The sequence below is a fragment of the Anas acuta genome, chromosome 3 (assembly GCF_963932015.1).
Source record: "Anas acuta chromosome 3, bAnaAcu1.1, whole genome shotgun sequence".
NCBI lineage: Eukaryota > Metazoa > Chordata > Aves > Anseriformes > Anatidae > Anas > Anas acuta.
Window position 1 is genome coordinate 17,830,836 of NC_088981.1, and position 25,408 is coordinate 17,856,243.

Below are 25,408 nucleotides of genomic sequence, written 5' to 3' on the forward strand. Positions count from 1 at the left end.
TGCCCACCCGTGGGGGACCTGTGCTGGAGCAGTTTGCTCCTGGGGGATGGACCCCGTGGGATGGAGCCGTGTGGGAGCAGTGCTTGAAGAGCTGCTGCCTGTGGGCAGCCCCCCAGGATCACTTTGGGAAGGAAGCCCAAGCCACTGCATTCTGGTTTTGTGCCCTTCACCAGAAGGTTGTAGATAAAACAGCAGAGACACACGCTTTGAATCAACTGTCAGAGTTTCTGTAGGAGCTGATCTGCTAAACATGCAATGCAAACACCTGCTAGATTAAGCTCTTTCAAGCAGGGTGGCTAGAAGAAACCTAGAAGAGTTTCCTGCTAAAAACTAAAGTTTGGCATCCATTGATGCCTTAGTGCCTCCAGTATGACGTGGCAGCAGAATGAGGCTGTTGCATGTTACAAGTTTTTACTTCAGTGTCTAAATCCCATGTAATTTCTGTGTTATGTACTTATTTCCTTTCGCAGATCTGCACTGTGCAGATCTGAATTTACAGAGCAAGCATGAGCAGCATTAAGAAATCTGTCACATTACATCTTCGGTACTACAACTGTCATTTGCTTCTCAAATCTTACCCAGTATTGCCACATTCAGTCAGCTTTCAACAGATTTGCTGCCTTATCCAAAAATGTGATTGCTTCTAGGAAGGTTCTTATATCAATGAGGATTATATATCAATCTTTTATTAAATTATAATACAACTTGTAATAAATTTGAATATAATACAAATTACAATCTAGATACAAACACTATAATGATAGATCTATTCTCAAGTATAATACAATACATAAATATAATGGAAATTATAATAACCAAATTATAACTAAGAATGAGTCACACTTCCCCAGAGCTTTCTCCTCACTGCTCCTAAAATGGTTTGTTGAAGATAATTTACTTCTCCAGATATCCCGATTTTACAAGTCAGAGGTCAGTACCTTACCCAAGGTCAGTGGGAAAGTTTGACATAGCAGCCAGAAGTTACGGCTCCATAGCAAATGCTTCAGTGGTGCCATCATATCTTTACCTCACATTGCCCACCGAGACTTACATAACGAAGGGCTTAATGATGCAATTTCAGGGGTTGCTCACATTTCATGACCAGCTCTGCTGCAGCTCTCGGTAAAAGCAGCAAGAAGGACGTGGCAAGGAGTGAGTCCAGGCCTCTTTAAACGTGACTTCCAGCAGGCCCTCTATCAGCCTTTAGGTAAGGTTGCTTTTCTCCTCCTGTTTGCTGCTTTCTGAGGAAAGTCTGCTCAGCAGATAGCAGCTTGCTGCTTATTGGACATCAAGGAACAGCCCCCCACGCCACCCCCCCAAAAAAAAAAAAATCTCTTCCAGTTCTGATGTTGACTGCTTTGAAGAACGCAGAGAAAGTTGGCTTCTGTTAAAGCCTTGTACAAAGTGGCCAAGTTCCCAGGCATACGTAGAGAAGAATTGGTCAGACTGTCTCAGCTTCTAAAAAAAAGTTAGAGAACCAGAGCCTGGAAAGATCTTCAGTCCCTGCAGTTAGAAGGGCTCCAATGCAACGGGATTGGTAGGCAGACAACTAACCTGCAGAAAGAAAAAGTTGATGGATTCTCAATTAAGCTAATATTGGTCTTGTCATCAGGTTGACGAGCACCCAGGCTATTCAGAGAACACTCAGAAATCCTCTTACACTGGACAGGCCCAATCTGTTCCTATGACCACAACAAAATGTGCACCATCATCCTTCTCCCACATTTGTGTAGCTAATCACAAAGCAAAAACTACTCTGGAAATGCTTCCCTCAGCTATCGAAGCTCTCATAAGCTACCTCTTAAGGGGCTTTACCTCATGTTCATTCATCTTTTATATAGGGCAATTTCTTCAGGGAAGGAGGATTGTCTTATCTGCCTGATAAATTTATTGATAAATTGGTGTCCCAACAACCTAACACCGTAATGACGACGAATTGAAACAGCTCATGGAATAGCCACTGGACAGGTGGCTTGGTTTCAGTTGTTAACTTCTGGGTATTTCAAAACTTTGGCACGTTTCAGTGACACTGTTTGTATCTCATGTTATTTACAAGGCTTTACGGCCAAGAATGAGAGCAACAGCCTTGTAAAGAAATGAGATCTCTCTGAGTCAGTCAGGGGTAAATTCACATCCAGGATCGTCCCAGGATCCAAACGATGAGCTATTTTTATAATGCTTAGGGCTGCTCTGATTCCTGAACTGTGTATTTTCACCCCAAAAACATCAAGGCATTCTTTGTACTTGGCCTTTTCTCTCTTCCCTCACTACAAAGAGAAGGAGACAGGGTTCAATTTCATTTTGCCAGTGAGAACTTTAAGCTGATTTAGCGCTGTTGGAAGGAGTCAGCGTAGCAGTTCTTGTGACAAACGTTTTCTGTCCAAGAAGATGCAGTGCAGGGAACGAAACAGGTATTTCACAAACTCCCACCCCCATTTTCTTCCTGGAGCTGTCAGCTAACAGCCTCACTCTGCATAGCTGAAGGAGGCAGGGAAAACCAGTGGGGCTGCTGGAAGGCTGAGCCCTCCTGCCAGCAGGAAGTGGGCAGGAGCTGCTGCGAGGTTACACAGCCTGGCTTTTGACAGAGCCTTTGTGGCTAGTGCTACATGGCTCCAGGGAAGTGACTATATGCCACTGACCTCTACTAGGAAGCCGTGGCAGGCCCACTAATGCTGGGATTATCTTTAATAATTGTTTGGAGAGTAAGTAGCAAGGCTACTTTTCAGGCATTTCACAGAGCAGATTTTCAGGGACGTGAGGCAGATCACAGCCTCTTTGTCTTGCACCAGGGCATGCCCCTGCCCTCCACCACACACACAAAGTCTCACTGGGTCAGATAACATGATTTCTGTTCCACTGGGAGAGAAGACCTGTTGCAAAAATGTTTTCTCGAAGTGGAAATTTGTATACAGGTACGTAGATTATTTTTTTTCTTTACATTATGAAAAAAAAGAGAAGTAAGTGTTATTCTCTAGATGGGGTGCTAACAAGTCATGACAAACCACAGCTGCAAACATGTTTATCGCTGACAGAGGACTGCTGGAAAAAGGTGTGTGGCACACCACTCTTACCACCACGCTATGTGTGGCTGTGGTTTGTGCCACACAAACTCACCCTTCCCTCCAAATTTTTCCACATGGGCACAGAATGGGTTCTGGGTACTTTGGAAAGTTGGAGGCGAGCCCACGGGAGCGGAGTATGCTGAGAGAAGGACAGAGTCAGGTGGAGAGGCTGCAGATAGAAGCACTAAATGGAAGAAAGCGATACTAGTCCTTGTCTTTGGATAGGTTTTGGGACAGTGCACCTGGCCCCTGTCACCTTAGCAATTAATCACAGAGTCACAGAAGAGCCCAGGTTGGAAGGAACCTCAGAAGATTATCGGGTCCAACCTTTTCTTAGAAAAGGGAGCCTGGATGACATTAGCGAGCACCCTATCCAACCCCATCTTGACAATCTCCAGTGATGGGGATCCTACCACATCTCCCAGGGGTGGTTATTTGTTGTTCTCAGTTTAAAGAATTTCTTTCTTTCATCAAGACAAAACCTCTCCAGCAAAGTAAAACATTCACAATATTGTTTACAACATTCAAAATCTTCTGCACAATGATGCTTTACAGGTATGAAGCAAAGGCATTTTGGGTGAGATGAAGCTGAGGAGAGTATAGCAGCTGATGAGCAGCTGTGCCTCAAGAACACCGTATTACCATTCCTCCCATGTTTGGGGAGACTTGGATAAACATTAGTCAGTCCGTAGTTTTTTATTGATTTGCTAGACAGATCAGTTATTTCTGCTCATTGTAAATGGCCTTTGCTTGTACAGGTTGGTGAGTGCTTTGCCCTCTCCTTCTGCCACCTGACTGATTACATGTACCTCACTCAGCCCTGCAGAAGCGTGGAAGGGAGTGACCATGAAGAGATGCTTCTGAGAAACAGCCACGGACAGGTTGAGAGCTCAACCACCCAGATGTCTGCTGGTAAAACTACCCAGCAGCCTGTGAGCAATCCAGGAGATTCCTAGAGGACATTGAGGAAAAGTTCCTGGTCCAGGTATTAGGCAAACCAACCAGAGGAGAAGCGTTACTGGTGCTCACCGGTGTGGAAGAGCTCATCAAAGAGGTGAAGACTGGAGGCAGCCTGGGCTGCAGTGACCATCCCCGGTTGAGGCCCTCATTAGGCCCTACCTGGAGCTCTGCGTCCAAGTCCAGGGCCCCCAGCACTAGAAGGCTGTTGGAGCAGGTCCAGAGGAGGGCCACGAAGTTGATCAGAGGGCTGGAGCACCTCTCCTGCAAAGAAAGGCTGAGGAAGCTTGGGATGTTTAAACCTACAGAAGAGAAGGCTCCGGGGTGATCTCGCTGTGACTTTCCAGCACTTGAAGAGGGCTTATAAAAAAGATGGAGAGCAACTCTTTGCTCAATCCAATAGTGACAGGATGAGGAGGAATGGTTTTAAACTAAAAGAGGGGAGACTGAGATTAGAGGTTAGGAGGAAATTCTTCACTCAGAGGGTGGTGAGGCACTGGAACAGGTTGTGGATGCCCTATCCCTGGAGGTGTTCAAGGCCAGGTTAGATGAGGCCATGGGCAACCTGATCTAGTGGGTGGCATCCCCGCCTGTGGGGCTGGAACTAGATGGTCTTTAAGGTCCCTTCCAACCTGAGCCATTCTGTGATTGTTTCTATAATTGAAAACATGGAAAACAGTGATGTGAAAGAATGCTGGCCTAGTGCTTTTCCTCCTCTGCCTCCTCCTGATTCTTCAGGCCCTGCAAAGCAGTTAGGGAGTACCAGGCTTCACACACCATTTATTTCTGCAAAGACCTAACCTTGAGCTGGCCTTGGGAGCTGCCACTCTGTTCAGCCTGCATTTGACAGGACTCAAAACAGTTTCCAGTTCTGGAAAACTCCCCCTCCTACTCCTTGGCCCCAAACCAGGTTTCTATATCAAGGAGCTTAGCTAGTTCCACTTCATAGTCTTTATATCTATTAAATACTGAGTGATAAATAACACTGAGCACTGACACATCCAAATTGTGCTCTTGGGCACCTGTCAAACAAATGCATTGCATGAAGGAGGAAATAAACAGCTCACATTCACTTAACTCCTTGAGGGCCCAGGGCAAATGCCTGGAAGCTAGTGGGAAAAGATGGATTAATGAAAACCTGTAGCAACAGGAAGATGTAAAGGGAAGAAGGGCGACTTGTTATTCATGCTTGATGCCCTGATTTTTCCTACATAACCAAGCTTAAACCCAGCATTTACACTCCTACTCTCGCTGTGTTTCCCACTTGTGAAGTTGGAACAGCTCACACCACTTCACCTTTCCTGATAAGGTGAAGGGAGAGCAAGCAAGGATAAATTTAACTAGGGACGCTGTGGTGTGCTAGGAGACATGAATACTATGGGATGGGAAGATACTATCTGTCCAGGCTGCCTTCTTATAACACAACTGACTTCAAGAGAATCAGATAGCTATTGGAGACTGAAGAAGATCTAGCCAGATCCTGCATCCCCCAATGCAGAGAGCTGGAGTGATGTGTACTCTTCTCCCAGGTAAGCAGGACCTGCTGGGACAAAACAGGAGACTGCAAGTGACAGAAGACATGACAAATCACTACATATAATTACTCCTTTGCTTCTTGAAGATGTTCAGAAAAAATGTAACAGTTCCTGGAGAAGCACCTGACTTATACTTGGGATTTGTAGAACTCAAACTAGGGCTGAATTCTTTAGAGGAAAAAAAACAAAAACAAGGAAGGACACAAACAAAATGCAGTGTTGTAACAGCAGCATCTCACAGCTTCAGAGTTGAACATGACAGGACACTGAAACCATCTGGTTTTAAATGGATTCTTGTGCAGTTGAGCTGATGCTCATTCAAGGCCTCTCCCCTGCTGTGCCAAAACTGCAGCTATGCTGGGACATGGGGTGCCTGCTAAAAAACCTTGCCGTAAGGGAGACTGCAGAACCTTCAGCCTCAATGAAAAACAAGGCACAAACAGAAGAGTGCTTTAAAATGGCTGGTAATTCTCCATATAGACTTACTGCCCTCCTATGGCTGCCAGAGAGCTGTACTGCAGACACAGAGACCAGGGACTGACAGAAACAGGCAAGAAAAATAATTATATATTCAAATAAAAAAAAAAAAGCCACTAAGTTATGAGGAACTCACACCATCTGGTTCACTGAAGTGCCTAGGAAGGCAAAAACAAAGCAAAGCAATGTACTGGTTTGGGAGCATGAGGGAGACCACCATATATTTTGTTTGACAAGGACAGGGAGCCTTGAACTATTCCTCACCAGGGTTCAGACAGCAATTGTCAGTAAGTCAAAGAGAGATGGCCTAACAATCTGATGGCCCCATGGAGATTTCATTAGCGACTGGCGCAGAGAAGGTGTAGACTAACAGACCACTGCTCTTTTTCCTGACTGGGGTAGGAGTGTGTTGCGACCTTGCTGTACCCACTAACCCTTGCTGACCCAGTTTCAGCAATTTTTATACACTGCTTTTGCTGAGACACCTCACATTGTGATACATCCTTTTCTCTCTGTGAACCAGAGGGAGATGATCTGTCTAGCACAGACTGGCTTCTCATTGAGGTAATTTCTGAAGTTAGGTTTTGCAAATGAGACCGAGTATCTGATGAGCGTTGCTGTGGGAGCACAGCATGATTCTGAAAGGTGTCTTACTTCTTGTAGTTTCTTTATGACTGCACTGCTTCTTGTGCATTGTTTTTGATGCACTGTAGACACCTTCAACTAAACAGCCCCACAATAACAACTGAAACCAAAAGCAACAACAAAGCAGCAAGAGGAAACAACAATTAAGCACAAGCAGAAGCTACATGGTCAGAAGGTGACAACAGCAAATTGATTGCATTGCACAGGCTTTTAACAGAGACACTACAAGCTGCAAGAAGGCTGCGTATCTCCCAGCAACGATAAGCTTGGGTTTGCATTAGGCAGGCTTACCACTGCATTTTTGTTCCTCGACATAACCTCAATCTTACATGTTAGGGACTGTTGCTATGCCCAAGCCACTTTTCAGACTAGATGCAATGAAACACTCGTTTTAGACTGGAGAGGAGATGTGACAGGGATCACGTAGAAAAATGCCAACACATGGCACCTCCCACAGGGCTTTGAGCTGCTGAGTGACAAGGTGGGTGTCATCCTAAGCCTACCTGACCAGACAGCTGTACTTTTTCAGAGCCATATCGAGTATTTAGGATTTCTCCAAGGTCAAAGAGATTGCAGGTTAGCAGAGCATGCAGCAAGGTGAAAGCAATGACTGAACAGAACAGACAAACAACTTTGCTATGCACACACACACACACGCAGAATCGAGTTGTCAAGTTGCGAGATCACTGTGCCAATTTCTTGTGTAGCAGCCACTAAGCTCCTGTTCCTCCTTTCTGAAGGGTGCAAGTAAATTCTGTGCCATGCTGTGCAATGTTAGTATAACAAATAAAACTTCACTTTCATACACAAATGAAAATGACCAATGAGATGAGAAGTCACTCAATATTATTTTAAAACTCATGTGTGTATACACACATTCACACGCACAAGGTGCATCAAGGTGAATATACATACACACTAGTAGTAAATACATAAGTTTTTTTTACACAATTCAACCACTCCAGTTTTTATACAACATACTCCTACCACTTACCAGGACAACATATTTTGTTGCACTGACAATACACTGCTCAGTTACCTCAAAGTTTTTTTTTTTTTTTTTTTTATAAGTTATGCAGAATTTGATCAGTAAGAGGCCAATCCTTTGGCAAACAAATCTACAAAAAACTCAAGGATCTTTAATAATCCTTCAGTAATTAACAGATCCCTCCCCGCCCCCATTCCCTTCACATATCAACTCTATGTGCATAAAAATAAATCATTTTAAACAATATGCTACAACCCTGTTAAGCTAAGCAGGACGTTTCTTCTAGTACATATAAATATTTAACATCCTCTCTAAACCATGCAGTCTAAAAAATAAAATCATGATTGCAAGTGATTGTACTATGATTTGGCAACATAAAGAACACAACTTTCCCATAAACCTTAAAAAGAAACAGCAGATAGCTCTAGTAGTTCACATTTTTAAAAAAAATACCTATCAGTAATAATTAACTCTGCCTGCAGTTTAAGTCCAAACCTTGCAAATTTAATAAAAAAAATCAAAGAGCAAAAATTACTTGTCCAAACAGAGACACCTACAACTCATAAGAAAACATTTTTTTTTTAATTTGTTTGAGGCACCTACATGATGTCCTTGTTAAATATCAAAGTAGTGGTTTTTCCAATAGACTTGTTCAAGCTAATCTATCTTAAAAAGGCATAGTTCAAAGTGTTATCTAAAAAGTAGCTTCAGACATGAAGTTCTCCATCTCCCAATGACACTGCATTGTTCACAAAACACTATGTAATGTTGTATTTTGAAACACTGATACTGATCAGCTGTCTAAGAAAACAGAGCTAGTTTGTCTATTATACACACCTCAGAAGAAAAAAATACAAAGTTTGTCTACTTCTAAGAAACTGACATAAAAAGAAATAAAACACCTTTAAAATGTGTAAGAGAAGTGTGATTAAATACATCTAACAGCAAGGTCAAGTCAGATTTTTTGTTTGTTTTTACTGACAAGTGTAATTTTTTTTGATATGAAGTCATTTAATGCTGTGTAAATATTTCCAGCATTAATGATGCCTTCTGGAATGTAACAGCAGATTAAAGTTTGCTCCCCCATATTTTGATACAAATTATGACAATATTTTCAAAAGAGTTCCTTTTACATTAAATAGCTATTTTAAAATTCGTAGTAAAAACTCTTCAAACAATAGTACCAAAAATTAAGTAAGCCAATCCTCAATCAGTGTAAGAGGACCTCTTCATAAACGGAAGGTAAATCCTCCTCTGGAGCAGTTATAATAATGCACAGAAATGAGACCAAGCTTACACATGAGAAGTTACAGGTCACCCGATTTACTGGAGTTGTGCAGTAATTTCCACCTTATGGCTACTTGGGGATTGTTGTATGGATCCAGGAAAAGATTTCTGAGAAGCTGAAAGTGCTGTGAGGAGACAGTGCTGTCTTCCCATGGCGAGGATCTGATCTGCTAGAACAGTCAGCCCTGCCTTCAGCTGCTAGCTGCAGCGGTGGATGCACTCAGGAACAAGCCTGATGTTCAGATGTCCTACCAGTGACATGCTGCCTAGATCCACCATGGCTACGTCTTACTAGGATCAGAATAAACAGACATCAGGAGAAATTTCAATAGAAATTGTACAAACAGAGGCCAGCTTATGAAGTTCAGCCTTAGGCATCTGCCTAATGCTTACACCTAGGTGTAGCAGTACTCTGTTCTCTGCGTACTGACTGCTCTGCTTTTCTAATTGCAAGTATGACTGACTTTCATTTCGTGTTTGCACAACACTTCAAAAGTGAGAAGTGTTAACAATTTCAGAGTACAGTTAAACTTGTCTGCAATTCCGTGGCTAAAATGCCGCAGTTTCTGGAAGCACAGATCACACCCTTCATCTCTCCAGCGCCCCACACTACATACAGGCTTCCTTGCTCACAGGAGCCTGCATGCACATTAAAGAACAAACAAGTTATTTAACTCTGACCTCAGCAGTGAGCTAGGCTTTTCACTGGAGTTCAAGCATTAGAAGTCCTGTGAAAAATCTCAGCTTAACATGTAACTAGGATTTTAGTATGCATCATGTCACAGTTATTGCCTTCTTTACAAATACATGGCACTAGGTGTAAAATGTTATGACTTATTCCAAACAGTGTACCGTACTTCACAGAAAAGCTTTAAAAAGAATCCTCCAACTCCCTCTTCTTCTAAATATACAGCTGGTGGGAGGCCAGGGTGTCCATGAATGGTCGCACAAGGTTGTCTGTCGAGAAGTAAAAGATCAAGCCAAAGGTGATGGAGATGGGAAGAGCAGGCAATGCTTTCTTAAAAACAGCCAGTAATAAAAGAGTTAAACATAAACCCTGCCAGAGAGAATAAAAAAAAACAAAGAAATAAAGTAAGAAGCCCAAACATAGGTCATCAATAACCTAATATATGAATAATAAGCTCTATACACTATACAGAAATTGAAGCCTGCCTGAGCTACAGTGGAATGAGACATTTTTCCCACACCTTCATCTTTCTCACAAGTTGGCCAGATATTTTCTTCAGCAACCTGGAGCAGAGCTGCTTGCTGAGAAAGTAGTGTAAAACAGCTAATGCTGACATACAACTGACCCTGAGAGGTTAATTTATTTTCAGATTGTTTTGTACTATTCCATTATGTATTTGTTACTGATCCAGCAGATAAAACTATTTACATCCTATTGAACTGCATAGATAAGGAGTTTCAGTGGAGGGCTCTAATACACAGCGACATGTACTTCTTATACATGCACAGGTTTCAAGGTCTCTTGGGGAAAAAAAGAACCAAAAAATATCCCACTGCTGTGCTTTTGACTAGATTGCTTATTACGCTAGGTGAATTCTGTTCTTTATCTTGACAGCAGGCCAAGATCCATCTTTTGGAATATGTCAAAGTTTTTGTAGGTTTTGGATATACAGTACAACTATGTATATTTAAGTATGGATTAATTCTCTTATCTGAGCCCTTTTTTCTCCCTCCACAATGAGGGAACATCTGAGACAGTGCTCACACTGGGCTCCAAAAAACATCTATTAGCTACAGATCAGCAGTCAGGATCTTTTTAAAGTCAGCATTTCTAGACTGCAGGTCTAGCTATGATCCAGCTGAGCCTGTGGCTGTGCTCTTTACACGCGTCACGGACAGTATCTGGCCTACACCTACTCCATAGTTTACATCTACATTTAGAGATGTGCTCACTGCAAAGAAACTGCAGAGACCATTTTGGGAAACAGAAAGCTACATATCAACAGAAATATAAAACTGCCAAATGAAGCCAGAACGAATTTAACAGCACTGTAAAAGACAGAATGGGGTATATGGTCTGATGGACAGAAAAGAGAACTTTCCCCACAAAGGGACCCTGTGAATGGCCACCAGTCACCAGAATATGGAGCTAAGTGATCCTATAGGTGTCTCTGACCTGTGAGGTAGGAAAGGTAATCACACTTTAAAAATGTGATAATTTCTAGTTCTTGTGCTTTCTAATCCATGATTTTCACAAGTGATAGTCACTGTAAGTCTCTCCCCTTGGGATCCAAGCAGGGAAATGGAAGCCCAAGAATGACATTGCAATTCTTTTTACCTTCTAAAACTCCTGCCATTGCTCTCCTGGTTCATTTCAGTGAAGATACCGGTGTAAATAAGCTAGTTCTTAGTAATGATTTTCTACCTAGGTGAAAACTTGACAGTGTGTGGTCATTAGACCTGGTAGGTCTAAGTCTTTAAGCAAGTACAGTATGCTAGTCACCTGCTTTTACTGATAATTTTCATGGATTTTTAAGTTTCTTTCCATTCCGTTTTCCCAGCTCAAACCCAAGAATGAAATAGGCCTTCATCCCCCTATGTCACAGTTCTCCTTAGCAAAAGGGAGTTCGCCTTTTTGACTATGCTTGCTAATCATGTGGAGGTCATGTCCTTATAGGCCAAGCACCGTGCTAGAAAATCCACTGGTGCTCTCACCCAAATACCCAGGATGTTACCTGCAGTGATGTAGCAGTGCTCAGCTGTTGGTAATTCTGGCAACACTGCTGAGCTAAACAAGACTGTAAGATGTAAGAATTTGGTTACTTACTATAAGAATGGCTACAAAGCAGGCTAGTGTAGTATTCCAGTCTCCGCTAGGTGTGGCAGCGGCTTTCCCAACAAGAACACTGTAAAATATGAAGTCTCCAAGGCCCAGCTTCACACCCCCTATAGAAGTAGAAGGGGAAAAAAATGAAAATAAGTGTTACTTCTCCAGTTTTGCTTCCTCCTGAACAGTTTTTGTTTTCCTGAGGACCAGCTGAAGGTTGCTAGTCCTGGCTACCCACCAACCTGGACCCTTAGCATCCTGCACTGAGGTAACAGGGATTACCTCCGCAGCTTACTGAGGGGGTCCGGGCTTCCAGACACCCTCTTCTGCAGTTATTTTTACTCAACTTCATTCTCTGAGGTGCTTCCCTGTGCTGCCTTACAGCTGTGGCAGCTGAGGGACAGAAGAGGAGCGGGATGCAAGGGGAAGAAGGAACTGCTTAAGTTGTCTGCGTAGCCAAGGTATATCACTGGAGCTACAATCCCAGAACAGATACTGCACCAGTAAGAAGTAATACACAGTCCGAGTCAAAACCTTTGTTGCCCAACAAGTCACAACTTTTCAAATAAACTGATTAGAGTCAACTGAGTTTGCATGTTAACCACTATGAGTAAAAATGTCAGGCTCTAACCCTGACTGCACTGATAACAAGGTATGAAGCTTCCCTTACTTTCCTCCTCCTCCGGTTCCTCTAAAGAAGTGATGGGGTGGCTTGGAACAGGACTCCTCGTCTCCAAAATCTGAGAGTCTGAGTGTGAAGGGCTACTGTGGTTCTCTCTCTCATCTTCCGCTTGATTCCACAAAAACAGGCCAAGAAAAGAGAGAAATAAAAAGAAACAAGAGGTAGCTGCATTTATAACTTGCTTTGATACACGCAATCTCCACTCTTATGAAGCTTCTCAGGAATAGATAAGCCTTTTGTCTTGGAGTCAGGACCAACTCAAGCACAGGCATTTGCAGAAAACATTTTATTATTTGAAACCATTGAGGAGGCTACACGTTCACAGCTTGTTTGGCAACTACCTAGCGGCTTCAACAAGTGAGTAAACAGAGTAGAAGCACAGAACTAAGCATTGCTCTGCCAGTTATTAAAAGCAAAGAGAGTTTTCACCTCGGTTTTCAATCCCTGAATCAAGCTGGTGGGCACACTGGTATCCACAGCCTCTACAGGCTAGAATGACAAGTGAAACCAAGTAAAACTAATACATACAGTTACGTCTTTAAGGTGGAGGTGTTAGGTGTTCCCTAGCTGGTAGTATTACCAAAATGGATGACTAGGAAGACTGCCATTTATGAAAAAAATCTGTTCTGAATCACATTGATGTTGGTGTTGGGTGTTCACACAACAGAAATTTCTTTTTTTGGGTTCTATTAAACATATTTAACACAGTCCTTTCATTTTTTCCATTTTCAATCAACAGTGCTTTTGGAAGCAGCTGGTATGTGACACATTACTCTATTTGACAGTTCCTATTTTTCAGAAGTATTTATACAAACTTGCCAGTTTTTGGCAATCTGACAGGACACTGCTACTGCAGATGTCAACAGACTGTGATCTGGGACACACAGAGCTTCCAGAGGGGCATTCGGTAGAACCCAAGGTGCCATTTGCTCCTGCTTTGTGCTTGATTTCAAAGCAGGACTGTGACTGTCATTCGTTAGTATGTCAGCTATTTTATCTTGAAAATAAGCAAATGCAACAGGACCAGATAGAAAATACTTCTAATGCCACAAATCAGACTTTACTCAATCACCTTCAAAAGTGCTGTTTAACTTGCATTTCAAGAAGATAAAAACAATGGCACACAAATTACCACAGGATCTGATAGAATGTAAACCTGGAACACATCAGCTCCTGCTGGGTAACTGCCCAAACATAAGCTTTACCCAAGGGTAAATGTAAAGACATCCATTTTCTTTGGCAGGATAAGCTAAACTGGACTTAGAACAAGCTAAGGGTACGTCTGCTCTGTGGCAGTTGCCTGAGTGCAACTCAGTAACAAAAGTTCACCAGCTCACTGGCATTATATTTATGACCTTATGTTGTAATTAACCATCCCCAGCTGGTAAAACTATAACAACAACCCCACTATCAGCTTTAACTTCAGTGTATCTGAAGCTGTGTGTTGGACAACACTTTTCTTTTTTAAATAAAGGCCACCCAAATACTGGAGCTTCCTACACCATCTTTGCTGCCAGTCCAAACACCAGGTTTCAGAACACCATGAAGTTCTGCAACTGATGTAACAATACTGCAAAAAACATGCAATCTTTGGGATTTAAGACCTTAACATTGAGACCTGCAGTCTCAAACATGTATTATTTACACAGGATAGTGTGACATGCAAGCAAACCTGCATCCCATGTCTGCTGACTTGGTCCTCTTGCTGCTGTGTCTGGCTTTGCCATTCCAACTGTCCATATCATAGCAGCTAGAAGAAAGAGAGCAAGAAATCAGACACAAAACATTGTTCACTGTAGCTCAGAGTAGCTAAGTATTTAGCTATCCCTACAAATATAAACCCTTCCCCCGTTACTGCTACAACACTGATTCTCAGTTGGTTTCCCTAGTCACTTAAGTCACTGCAAGGTCAGAAAAAAAAAAAGAAAAAAAAAGGCCATGCATCTATTCAGTCTTTAAGAAAAGTCTCAGAACATAAGTCAGTATAGTTTTGTCTGTATCCTGAAGACAGCAAAAATCCCAAATAAGGGTCCTCATCATCTTGTTTTTTTCCTGGTTTCTGGCTCTTCTATTCAAAGGGAACAGTTGCCCAGGAAATGATGGTAGTACAAAATGTAACCAGAGATTAAGGCAGACAGCATACTCCCCCTCTTCTGCTGAAGGTAAAAAACACAAGTGAGAGATTCATTGGAGTTGTCTGAGTGTCTGTTTTCTCCCTGCACTTCTGTTTGTGTTTTTTTTTTTTTCCTTTTTTTCTTTCTTTTTACTCTTTTTCTCCTGTCAAAATATTGGCTATTTTTGTTTTGGTTCCAAGAACAACTGAAGGATGTTTGCAGGTTTATTCTTAAGATGAATCCCTAATTTACGAAGGGATACAAACCATGCTGAGATACAAACCATGCTGAAGGGGACTCAAATTAGCTTTTTATATAAGAGTACCTCAGTCTCCCTGTTTTTACAGAAGCTAAACTAAACAACAAGCCAAGGCAAACACAGTGTCTACTATTCCATTACACACTCAGTCACGGTGATGTTTTTGCATCTAGAGGTAGCCACAGAATGCGGTCTTGCAATGGAAACACTGACGTTCTGCCTAAGAACTTTTTGTTCAGTATTTATTATTCGTTGAATTGCATTCTCCTTTAGCGAAACTGTTGTTTGTCTGTTAAATAAAACATAGGGAAAACTTCATCTAGATTGTTTCAGGCCAGTATAACAGAATGTCCATGTGGAATGGAAGTCAGCTGAAGTCAACAGAAGCTCTACTTGGAACATACAGAAGCATTTATATAGCACTAAACACTTGAAAAACTAGATCAGTCAAGTTGTAGGCATCCTCAGCTTGGCACCCAACGTTTGGAAATACTGATTCACCTTACAAGTGATGCAATGGAAGCCACTGAGGTCCAGGAAGCACTTGAGCCCAGGTCCTGGAAACGTTAAGTCACCTGCCTTCCAACTATCCCAGTCTTAAGCATACGAATGCCTTTGTGGATACGGGCACAGGATGGCATCATAGTTGAACAGTCCAGGAAATCCAGGGAAGAGAGGACTGATTTTGTTGTCAGAGCAATACTTGAACAGAGCCACTTGCCGGGAGCAGCCAGACAATGAAAAATAAAGCAAATATCTCACACTGCCATCCATACAATGCACAGAGCAAGAGGAGGCTAGAGCCTCAAACACCTGAAGTGAGCCTATAAAGCATATGCAGAAGGAATATGGCTACTGAGGGGGCATCATCTAGCTACAAAACTTTACAAACACTGCTGTCTACACAAGGCTTATTATGCAGAACAAAGATTTACGTTCTGAGGCTGTTCATGGAAAGGTAAATCTACTTTTGAACATTTTAGTTTCACAAGGCAAATCTGCCCACCCTTGTGGCTAATTAGAGTTAATACCATTGTAACTGATAAGGTCTTCTACAAATGGTCTGTTCCAGGACATAAATGTGCACCGATCTGAGGGCAAGGAAATAACTAAAATAGCGCTTACTGGTTTGACACAGAAAAAGCTTTCAAGCTCATTGTCATTAAAAACATTCATATTTTAATCTTACTCACAGGAATATATCAATGCAGGAAAAATGGGCTCGTTTCTCTCCTGTGCAGTTTCTACCAGCATTCTCAGTGGCCCCTTAGGGCAGAGAACAGCCATCAGATCTGCAGAGAGAAAAGGAACAGACAATCTTACCTTAAACTGTCATGCATATTTTGCATTCCTGCTCTTTGAAAAGCTATTCCTCCCTCAAAATGACATCTATCGATATTAACCAGATGATTTCCTGAATGGTGACTTCTGCTGCTGTGCAACTGTAGCTGCTAGTCTCTGAAGATGATGCTCATTTAAAATACCATCCCCCAAGGCTTAATGTGACAGTAACAGTTTTCATTGTATTAATCCTACAAAAGTCCTAAATTTCTTGAGAGCAACACATCATTCATTTGAAAGTAGATGACAGGATTACATTAAATTGTTAAATTTAATTAACAGAGAACTGGAGGTACTTTGATTATGTTCCTCAATCCTTTACTATGTATGCTGACTATTTTTCAACCTTTGGTCAAGTTCCTCTTTGCATACTCTCTCTCCTTGTCAGAGCTCACCAAGCTGAATATTACCTTCCAGATACATCATCCTGCAAGTTCTCTTCAAACTTTTAACTGACAATTTTTTTTTTTAAACTATTTTAACTCCAAATAACCTCTCCACAAGCCACACCTTCAGAGTCACAGCCCAGACTTACCATAGATGGAGATTGCACCTAGAATCACCCATGCCGACCACTCAGGTAGATACTTAATAAAAACCAGTGCCATCAGAGCACTGATCATAATGAGATATGCTTGCTGGAGCTGCAGGGGGCCTTTCCAGTGGATGCAAATCATCCCAACAGCTCCAAAATTCCAGATGACTAGAATGACTGTGGGGTAATCCATGGCCACATTGTACGTCTTCAGTACTTCACTGGAAGACAACAGTGAAATTTAGCTGAGCAATAAAAGCAACCGACATGCAAAGCACCTTGCTAGATCTACTCAAACAAGCAAGCCTCCTGTGACACCAGGAGGAAGCAGGATATAAGCAGATGTCATCTCAAGAGGGGAACCAGCCTGGCAGCCAATTGTTGCTCTTAGTTCTGTGTTCCCTCTGCAGGACATGCGTGTGCTGTGTGTGGCAAACACTACACTGCCTTAGTCCTGAGGTCAACAGTGATCCCAAGGATCTGAGCAGGCCAGATTTCAGGACGAGATTTAACATAGGCTCATGGCTATGCAGTCTTTACCTAAGAAATCACATGCAAGTCATCCCACCAGAAGCATGACGGGATGCATTTCAATATTAAAGATAAATAAAAAAAAAATATAAGCAAGCGTCATTGGAAAGTTGAAAGGTTGCTTCTTTCTCAACTTGGAGCTAAGGGAATGAGTTTGAAGAGACGCAGTCTGAGGATAAGGCAAGACAATCCAGAGAATTAACTCAACACTAAGTTCCTTTCCACTTGGTTCTCAGAGGCTAAAGACACACCGAAGGCATGTTTTGGGAACCTCCATCTAGCCAAACCGTCTGTGACAACATCTCTAGAAACAATTGATGACAGATATCCCAGGATGTTGGCAGTTTATACCAGTATCTCCTGAAAGTCATTATCAATGTACCTCTGTACGACAAAGTTCAGCCAGTTCAGTTCATGTTTGTGGTATCACTTCCCCGTGATTTTTGTAGAGTAACTACTGTAAAATCAGGCGTTGCCCATTAAAGACCTCATTTTTCATCAAAAAAAAAGAAAAAAAAGCTGTCTAATGCTAACATTTTTTATTTTAAAATCTCTGTTCGTAGAAGGAGAGACATTCCATTCATTAAGCTGGGGATTTTCTCCAAACAGAAAGAGAGGGTAGTTCTGAACCACTAAGTTAATTGCAACATTTCTACTTACCCGAGATATATGTAGGTGAAGAGGAACAGCAACATCAAAGAGGACAGGATTAGCCAGCCATGGATGAACTATTAAGAGCAAGAAAAGAAAGTGACTGAAGGGGCTGTTCCCCCTGCACAGGCTGCAGTGCTGCATGCACTACTGACAGACCTTCCTATTGTCCAACAGCCTTTCTTTCTTCACTTCTCCAGTTTCCAAAGACCTTCCTTCCCCGCAGCTGATGAGGGAAGAGGGACAGCCAGTTGCTCCCAGTTCTCCCAATTTTTTTCATTCTATATTCTATCCTTCTCTTCCACCAGAGCCTCCACAGGCAAGAATGAGACTAGTTCCCACACAGTTTGTCCAAAACTTCAGAAGGCATTCACCTTAAATGGCACAACTGAGTCCTTGAGTACAAGCTGCAAAAACTTTTTGACCATAAGGAGAGGACTCAAACCTGACTAGCACAAATAACAGGCTGTTTCTAACATCCTACCATTAGTGGCAAATGAACAGCAAAGCACGTTCTGAGGCACACTCTAACACTGCTAGCAAAGGCAGTTTTGTTGTTCTCTACAACAAAATTGCTGCCATGACTAAATTGTGGACTAACCTGTGCAGTCCCTGACAGACAAGCCTCACTCGAACCTGCTCACAGCAAGCATGCAGCAAACACTCGGGCACGAATGCTTTACCTTGTAGCAGCGGTACTTATACAGAACAACGAGGAACACGGTCATTACAACAATGACACTGATCATGATGATGGTGTTCAACACCGAGTTCAAGAGACGCTGGCCCACAGACGGGGTGTCCTCGCTGAAGGGAGTGTAGATCCTGCAGTATAAAGCAAAGCCACATCAAGCATGTATATTCTCATCTAACTAGTTGCCCCAAGATAAAAACCGATCAGGGTGGGGGGAAAGAAAGGGAGGAATGACTTCCAAGGACAGTAAACATCAGGTGTATCCTCTGAAGGGGCCAGGTTCCAGTTAGTTATCAGCTACAGATTAGTGCTGTTTAACCAAAGCGCACTACCACAGGAGCAGCTGCATCTGGCAGAGCTCTAAACAGAAACAGAGCATAAATGGGAAAATAGTGAGAGGACTCGGGGGAATGGTTTTAAACTAGAAGAAGGGAGATTTAGGTTAGATGTTAGAAGATTCTTCACTCAGAGAGCGGTGAGGCACTGGTACAGGTTGCCCAGGGAAGCTGTGGATGCCCCATCCCTGGTAGACTTCAAGGCAAGATTGGGTGAAGCTTTGGGCAGCCTGATCTAGTGGAAGGTATCTCTGCTCATGGCAGGGGGGTCAGAACTAGATGATTTTTAAGGTCCCTTTCAACCCAAGCCCTTTTATGATGCTATGATAAATAAGTTTAGCAACTTCTCTTGAGGCCACTAATTTTTATTGTATATCTCTGTACCCTCTCCATGATAACAAGGACGCATCCCAGGTGCTGTCCAGCAAGGGGGGACCCTTTCTTTCTACAATTTTTAAGAGTGTCTTGGGCTTTTTTACCCCTTCTTATCATGCCACCACCCCCTCCATTTTCTTTTCTTTGGTTCCATTCCTCCAGCCACCATGTGAAGTGCTGTTGGAGCACTGGGAGTGGTCTCGAGCAGGCAGGAAGAGCTGGATGGAATTATGTATCCACACCATGAGTCTTCAGGAACCAAAAATGTCATCAGGAAATGAGACACTCATCCAAATGAACATGTTATTCCCTGATTGCTTCCAGCCAGCGGGTGAACAGACCAGGAGGTAAACCCGGGCCTTTTATACTGCAGCATGAAGTGATTTCATTCCTAATGATAGTGTTAATGAATCAGTACAATACAGGTACTGAAAAAATTTACTAAAATAGGCTGTGTTCATCTGTGTAAGACCTTGGTATGCTTACAAAGCCATCTTTAGCCATGTAAAGGCTCTCCCAGCCTGCCAAGGAGGCACGCTGTGTACGTAGCTGTATGTGCACGGAGTGTATGTGTAATGCCAGGGATCCCACGTACTCAGAGGCTGTTTTGAAGACCCCACTTACAGCTGCCCGTTTTTCTCCGTATAGAAGCGCACTGACTTTATGGTGGCGACGACAACAATCATACAAAGGGTGACAGGCACAAAGAGCATGATTACATGCTTCGCTCCATATTTCAGCGTCAGTTCCTCTTCTTCGTTTTCCAAGGCGCTTCCTCGCGCTCGAACACCCGAGTCAGCCATATCCCCATCAGCAACATTGTTAGGGCTGCGGCTGCTGCCTGCGTGCCTCTTCTGAAAAGAAAAGTTATCACATATATAAGATCCTTTCCTTGCATTCAGAGCTTCATTCCACTATTTCATGAGGCTGCTGAGGCTACCAAAGCATAGCAACTTGTTCCTAGTAGGACGGTGCCAACTGAGCAATGCAATTAGAAATTCCCTTACAAATAGGCTGCAACAGTTTTTAAACCAAACCCACAAATATCTAAGGGCCTCTTCAGTGCATACAGAGAGAGGCTGACACATACATATGAAGGGTGAGGTGCACAGAACTGGGAGGGAACAAATTTCATCGGAGGTGGCATAAACCTGACCAGATCCCACTCCCAGAGCACTGCGGTGCTTGTTTTACCACAGTGCTTCACTGACAGTAGGACTAGATCCTGTCCCAACATTTGCTGCATTTGACCTGAGCAGACAAAGGGTTTCTGGCAAAGCGAGAAGGCTAAAAAGGATATCCTGCACGAGTTGTATGTGCATCAGGTCCTGATTAAAAGCTTGTATCTTTACCAAAAGGAAGGAAAGGGGAGGAGTATATACGGAGATAAAAAGGGAGGAAAAAGTCGCAGTGAAGGAAATGGGAACAGGCAGTGCAGCTGCTGGCCAAGAGAAGTAACACTGGCCAAAGCCAATCCTAAAAGCCTGCCTGCTGGGATGGATTGAGGGGTAACAGGACTACCTTTATCATCGTACCCCATTCCTTCAGTGCCCGGAGAGGATGCATACTCACCCTATGTATCTGCGCTTCCCCTGCTTCTGAGGCTTGCAAGCCATCTTGGTAGGAAGGTATTGGAGGGCTCTCTGCAGACATCAGGGATGTTCTCTCGTTACAGGTCTCATCCTCACTGTCTGAGTTGTTCATGAACGTGATCATCGTCACTTTCCCGGGGAGCACTCACTCCGGAGAGGCACAGCCAGGAGCTACTCACGGCTGAGAAAACAAGCAAAGCCAAAGAAAAGAGAAAAAGAGTGAGCACTGCAGCGCAAACAACCGGGAGTTTGAAGAGGAAGCACAATCTCAGCAGGCTGCATAACTTTATCTCCTTCTGATAGCTGATTTAGCCTGCTGGCACATCAGGTGCAACAATCTTCAGTTAAAGTATCCTGCAGCCAGGGGGAACAGCAAAATGCAGTGCTGAACCAACTGCACCTAATCCACCGAGTATTTTTTTCCCCTCTGCCACAGCTGCCACAGTTCCTGCCTCTGTGCTTGGCCTCTTCCATGAGCAGTACACCCGGACTTTCACAGAGGAGGTTTCCCAGTGCTTGGTGTTTGTTTTGTATGAGCCAAACAAGGCTTCACCTCGAATGCTGCCTGGCTGCCAGATAGCTAGGAGAGCTCAGCTCTTACACAACACTCCTACAGGCATCAGCAGGTAGCAGAAGTTTCTTAGTAACCTGGAGCCTCAGCTTTACATAAGCCACTGAGCAGGAGTTACATGCTGCCTTCCGTATTATGGCTGCTGATCATCCAGATGAATTTCATAAGCAGTTCTTCCCTCTGCCCAAGGGCTGTGGGTAAATAAAGGGGAAGAACTTGGCCCTTTAGGTGAGCCGCTACTTTTTCCTCTTATATTGACTTGTGCTTAAAAGCAAACCCACTTGGATGGGCAACAACTTCAAGTATAGAAGTGGAGACTTGACATTTTTGGCCTCTTTCCACCTACCGCTGTGCAGAGAAGTGAAGAAAGCAGTGGCACAATGCAGAAAGGAAAGGAACAGCTCTTCCTTGTAGACACTGGAGACAGGACCTGCACTGTCCTGGCTAAAGCTAGTGCAGAACAGCCCTAAAGCCATGATTTCAGGTAGCTCTAAATAGGATTGATAGGAAAATTCCTTTTATCGTTTATTAAGGCAGCTTAACAAAGCAACTGGAGTAAAGAAGGATAATTCAGGCACCTGATTCTCAGCCACCTACCCATAAGCAAAACCAGACCCCTAATGCATTATAAAGCTGTAACACTTACGAGAACAACTCTCCTCTGCTGGATTTTACCCAGGTATTGCCCCCCCAAAACAAACAAAATAGCTCCCCACACGAGTGTATCTCAGGCAACATAACCAACTCAGGGGAGGAAGCTGAAGCAGCCACATGACTTGGACGCAGTCACATACATCTGCATTAAGCATTCATGGTCTGACCAGTGGACTTCTCTGTCTACCAGGCAGCTTGAGAGGCTGGAGTAGACGCTTCAAAGCTCTGTGAGATTCTTGCTTCTCACTAGAGGGACTGAAATTCACTTCAAGAGAAGGAAAGAGGGAGGAGTGGGAGATTCCCCCATCTTTCACAGCATCCTGAATACAATGGTCACCTTCAAAACATTTCAGAAAGCAAACTCAATCTGCCCAAGTGAAACACTTTTCAGACATCTGCTCCTTTCATGCCTTCTCTTCAAGCCTTTTCCTCTCATTCAATTCCTCTTTCAGTGATAAAAATAGTACATTTATAGGAACAAATGCAGGGGCAACCCTCAAGCCAGGCCTATCAGCTTCACAGTAGCTGTGTTGCAGTGAGCTGCCTAACACTTCCCTTTTTGTGCTTTTTTTTTTTTTTCTCCTTACAGAGCCCAAAGTCTCCACTCCCCAGTTGCTCAACACATTCTGAGCACGTGGGGCTCACAGTTTACAGCTGAGAGCCTAGATTCTAGTTCAGTTGTAAGAGTAAAGTTTACTCTTTCAGCGTTTGGGACCAATGTTTAGGTTTTAACAACCGCATAAAAACAAAGACCTTTTTCTCCCAGTATTTCAGCAAAAATTGTGTTGCAGCTTTTATGTGAGCACAGCAACATTGCAGAGGCTTCAGAAGGGACAGCCAATTAGCCTACTTTCACCATCCTAGTTGTACCCACTGGAAGAATTATACAGGTAGCAAAAACACACCAGTAACTTCTAACCCTCATAATTACATGGGAAGAGTCTCCTGTTGTAATATTGCCAGATATTTTCTGTTATTCCCTCTCAAAAAGGATAAAAGCAAAGATGCTACAACGCTTCTCATCTCCAAAGTTGTATTCACAGGTACCTGAAAGTGACCTAAATCTGTGCTACTGCCAATGGGGTTGTCCCGCCACCCTGTCTCTTGTGCCAGCACCAGGTGCTCATCAGCAACCCAGTTCTTTTGAAGAGACAACAGGTGCTTGCTTGCCATAGCTTTCGCTGAGCCAGGTTTCAGTATGACAGGCTCCCAGGCTGGCTGCCCAAGCAGCCCCAGACCCAGTGCCCAGAGGAGGAAAGAGGAGCACAGGGCCAAGCAGGGCTCTTTGGTGAACGGCTTACAGAGGCAGGAGCCCTCTGCCCTACCACCAACCCCAGTGCAGTTTGTCTAACACCACCGTTTACCCCTCTGAGTTGCACTAACTGGCACTAAGGCTGTGCTGGCCGCCAGACAGAGCTCTGGTTTACACTGTCACTGATTTCAGGGAGGAAGGACCAGGCTGGTCACTCACAGCCACACAGTCAGCACAACCTTCTTTCCTGGATATGGTCATTTTTCTGCATGACAGCAAATAGATCAGTGCATGCAGACCATGTGTTTCCCTAGACTGAGCTGAAGAGGGGAAAGGACAGATTAGGAAAGCAAAGTAGAGGGCTGAGACAAGCACAATTGCCTTCTGGCTATACCACAAGAGGAGCTTTCAGAGGGATGAAATGCAAGCTGAATTTATATTCACATGACAGAGCATGGTCTACTAAATAAAGCCAATGAAGGACAGAAACACTGGGTGCCAGACAGTCTTCAAATTGACCCAGTAAGCCACAGGACATCAGGCAAGGTTTTCCTCTGTGGATAGATCCAAACTATTAATACACATTAAAAAAATCACAAGATGTTTAAGAACCAAAAGACCAAACTCTCAAAACCACATAGCAGAAATGAAAGGGGACAAAAACTAGGTCAGTAGTTAAGCACTGCTTATAATGGAGCAGCTGAGGTGAGACTACAGCAAACCCTATGTTACAGCAGCCTTGTGAAGCCTACAGGGAAGCAGGAGTTACCATTTCTCTCTTTCCGTATGTCTTTTGTGCAAGGGATCTCTCTCAACTGGGATAAATCCACTCTATCAATTACACTGAAATGGGGCCAATTCAAACTAATATGAGGATCTAACCCTGGCTTGCTTTTTAATTTCATGCTACAGCATCGCTGTGCTGCAACAAAACCAAGTTGTTTGCAATGTTTTTTGTCCTTGATAAATATTACCAGTGTAAGGTATAGCACAGAACAGCTGCTGCTGGCTGGCATAATATTTAATAATCCACTTGAGATTTTAAACTCCTCCATATATATTGTTCTCTTTGATAGCAATCAGATGAAGAGAAGCAGTTTTCCTTTGCTACAGTTAGACAGAGAGAAAGCTTTGGGCTGACACCGACGGCCTGATGGTCCCCTAAGTTTCACCTGTAATCACAGCTGCTGGTTAACATACAGGGGAGGAAAACATTTCCAGTAATTCCAAGTGGCGGGATAACAATCAGGAGGAAAAATTTCCAGATTGGTGCCAACAAATAAAGCCAAAACATACACGCTAGCATTACTTTCCCACAGAGAGGCACGACACACAGCCACGGCGTTACTCTGCTGACAGAGCTGAAACCGGACCCTTCCCCAAGAAGGTCAGAATTATTTCGCCAGCCCTAGGCCCAAACCCGTAGCAGTCAATATGAGTGGATACAGACCTACACACACCAGGGACACCTCAAAGCCTGGGTCCAACCTCACACGGAGGAGCAGCTCCCAGTTCTGGTCCTGCTGGCGGTGCCCCAGGGACACACCAGGGACACCCGGGCTGTCCTCCTGAACCCTGTCCGAGGGCTCAGGGCACCAGGGGCAGTTAATATGGCCCCACCACAAGCTGCCCCAAGGAGACACAGAGGAGCACCGCAGCTCGGCTGGCCTGCAACATGGGGCCAGCTTTGTTGTCCACCTAAACACACGGCCAGCCACCTCTGCGCACTCAGAAAGAGACACAACAGACGCTTTATCACTCCGGGAACAACAAATACAGACCATTTTCCATTTCAAACGCGCATATACACACATAATCACACATATATCCTTCCCAGGACGACCCAGCACAGCTGCCGGTCCCACACCCCCCGGAGCGGTGCCGCCGAGCCACCCCCAGCCCAGCCCGCCTCAGCTCGCCTCAAGCCCCCGGCCCCACAGCCCCGATGCCCACCTGCGCTCGGCCCGGCCCGGCCCGGCTCGGCTCCCTTCAGCCCGGCTCGGCCCTGCTCGGCCCTGCCCTTCCCTCCATTGGCCCCGCAGCCTTCCGTCCCCACCCCCGGCCGAAGGAAGGGTGG

General features: G+C 43.8%; 1 protein-coding gene across 4 annotated transcripts; it reads right to left on the reverse strand.

Annotated features, from left to right (window-relative positions):
- Window positions 1-664: 664 nt before the first annotated feature.
- Window positions 665-25,408, reverse strand: PSEN2 (presenilin 2). 4 transcript variants are annotated; one of them, XM_068675924.1, is made up of 12 exons: window positions 25,285-25,408; window positions 20,835-21,035; window positions 19,887-20,116; window positions 18,542-18,683; window positions 17,868-17,935; window positions 16,677-16,897; window positions 15,994-16,092; window positions 14,100-14,177; window positions 12,416-12,535; window positions 11,746-11,864; window positions 9,809-9,908; window positions 665-1,554 (listed from the first exon to the last, which is right to left on the reverse strand). In XM_068675924.1, the coding sequence occupies exons 2-11, from the start codon at window positions 20,976-20,978 to the stop codon at window positions 9,810-9,812; spliced, it is 1,320 nt and encodes a 439-aa protein (XP_068532025.1). In that variant the 5' UTR covers window positions 20,979-21,035; window positions 25,285-25,408; the 3' UTR covers window positions 665-1,554; window position 9,809. The 4 variants fall into 4 exon arrangements, with proteins under 4 accessions (XP_068532025.1, XP_068532023.1, XP_068532024.1 ...); XM_068675922.1 differs by having other exon boundaries at window positions 9,809-10,008; XM_068675923.1 differs by lacking the exon at window positions 25,285-25,408 and adding an exon at window positions 21,772-21,926 and having other exon boundaries at window positions 9,809-10,008.

What these genes read in the sequence shown, in the direction of transcription:
- PSEN2 (XM_068675922.1), bottom strand. Translation starts at nt 20,978, where the DNA reads ATGATCACGTTCATGAACAACTCAGACAGTGAGGATGAGACCTGTAAC. An exon ending in ACGGAGAAAAACGGGCAGCT is followed by an intron (nt 18,684 to 19,886) that starts GTAAGTGGGGTC and finishes TTTATACTGCAG; the next exon opens with GATCTACACTCCCTTCAGCG. An exon ending in ATAAGTACCGCTGCTACAAG is followed by an intron (nt 17,936 to 18,541) that starts GTAAAGCATTCG and finishes TGCTCTTAATAG; the next exon opens with TTCATCCATGGCTGGCTAAT.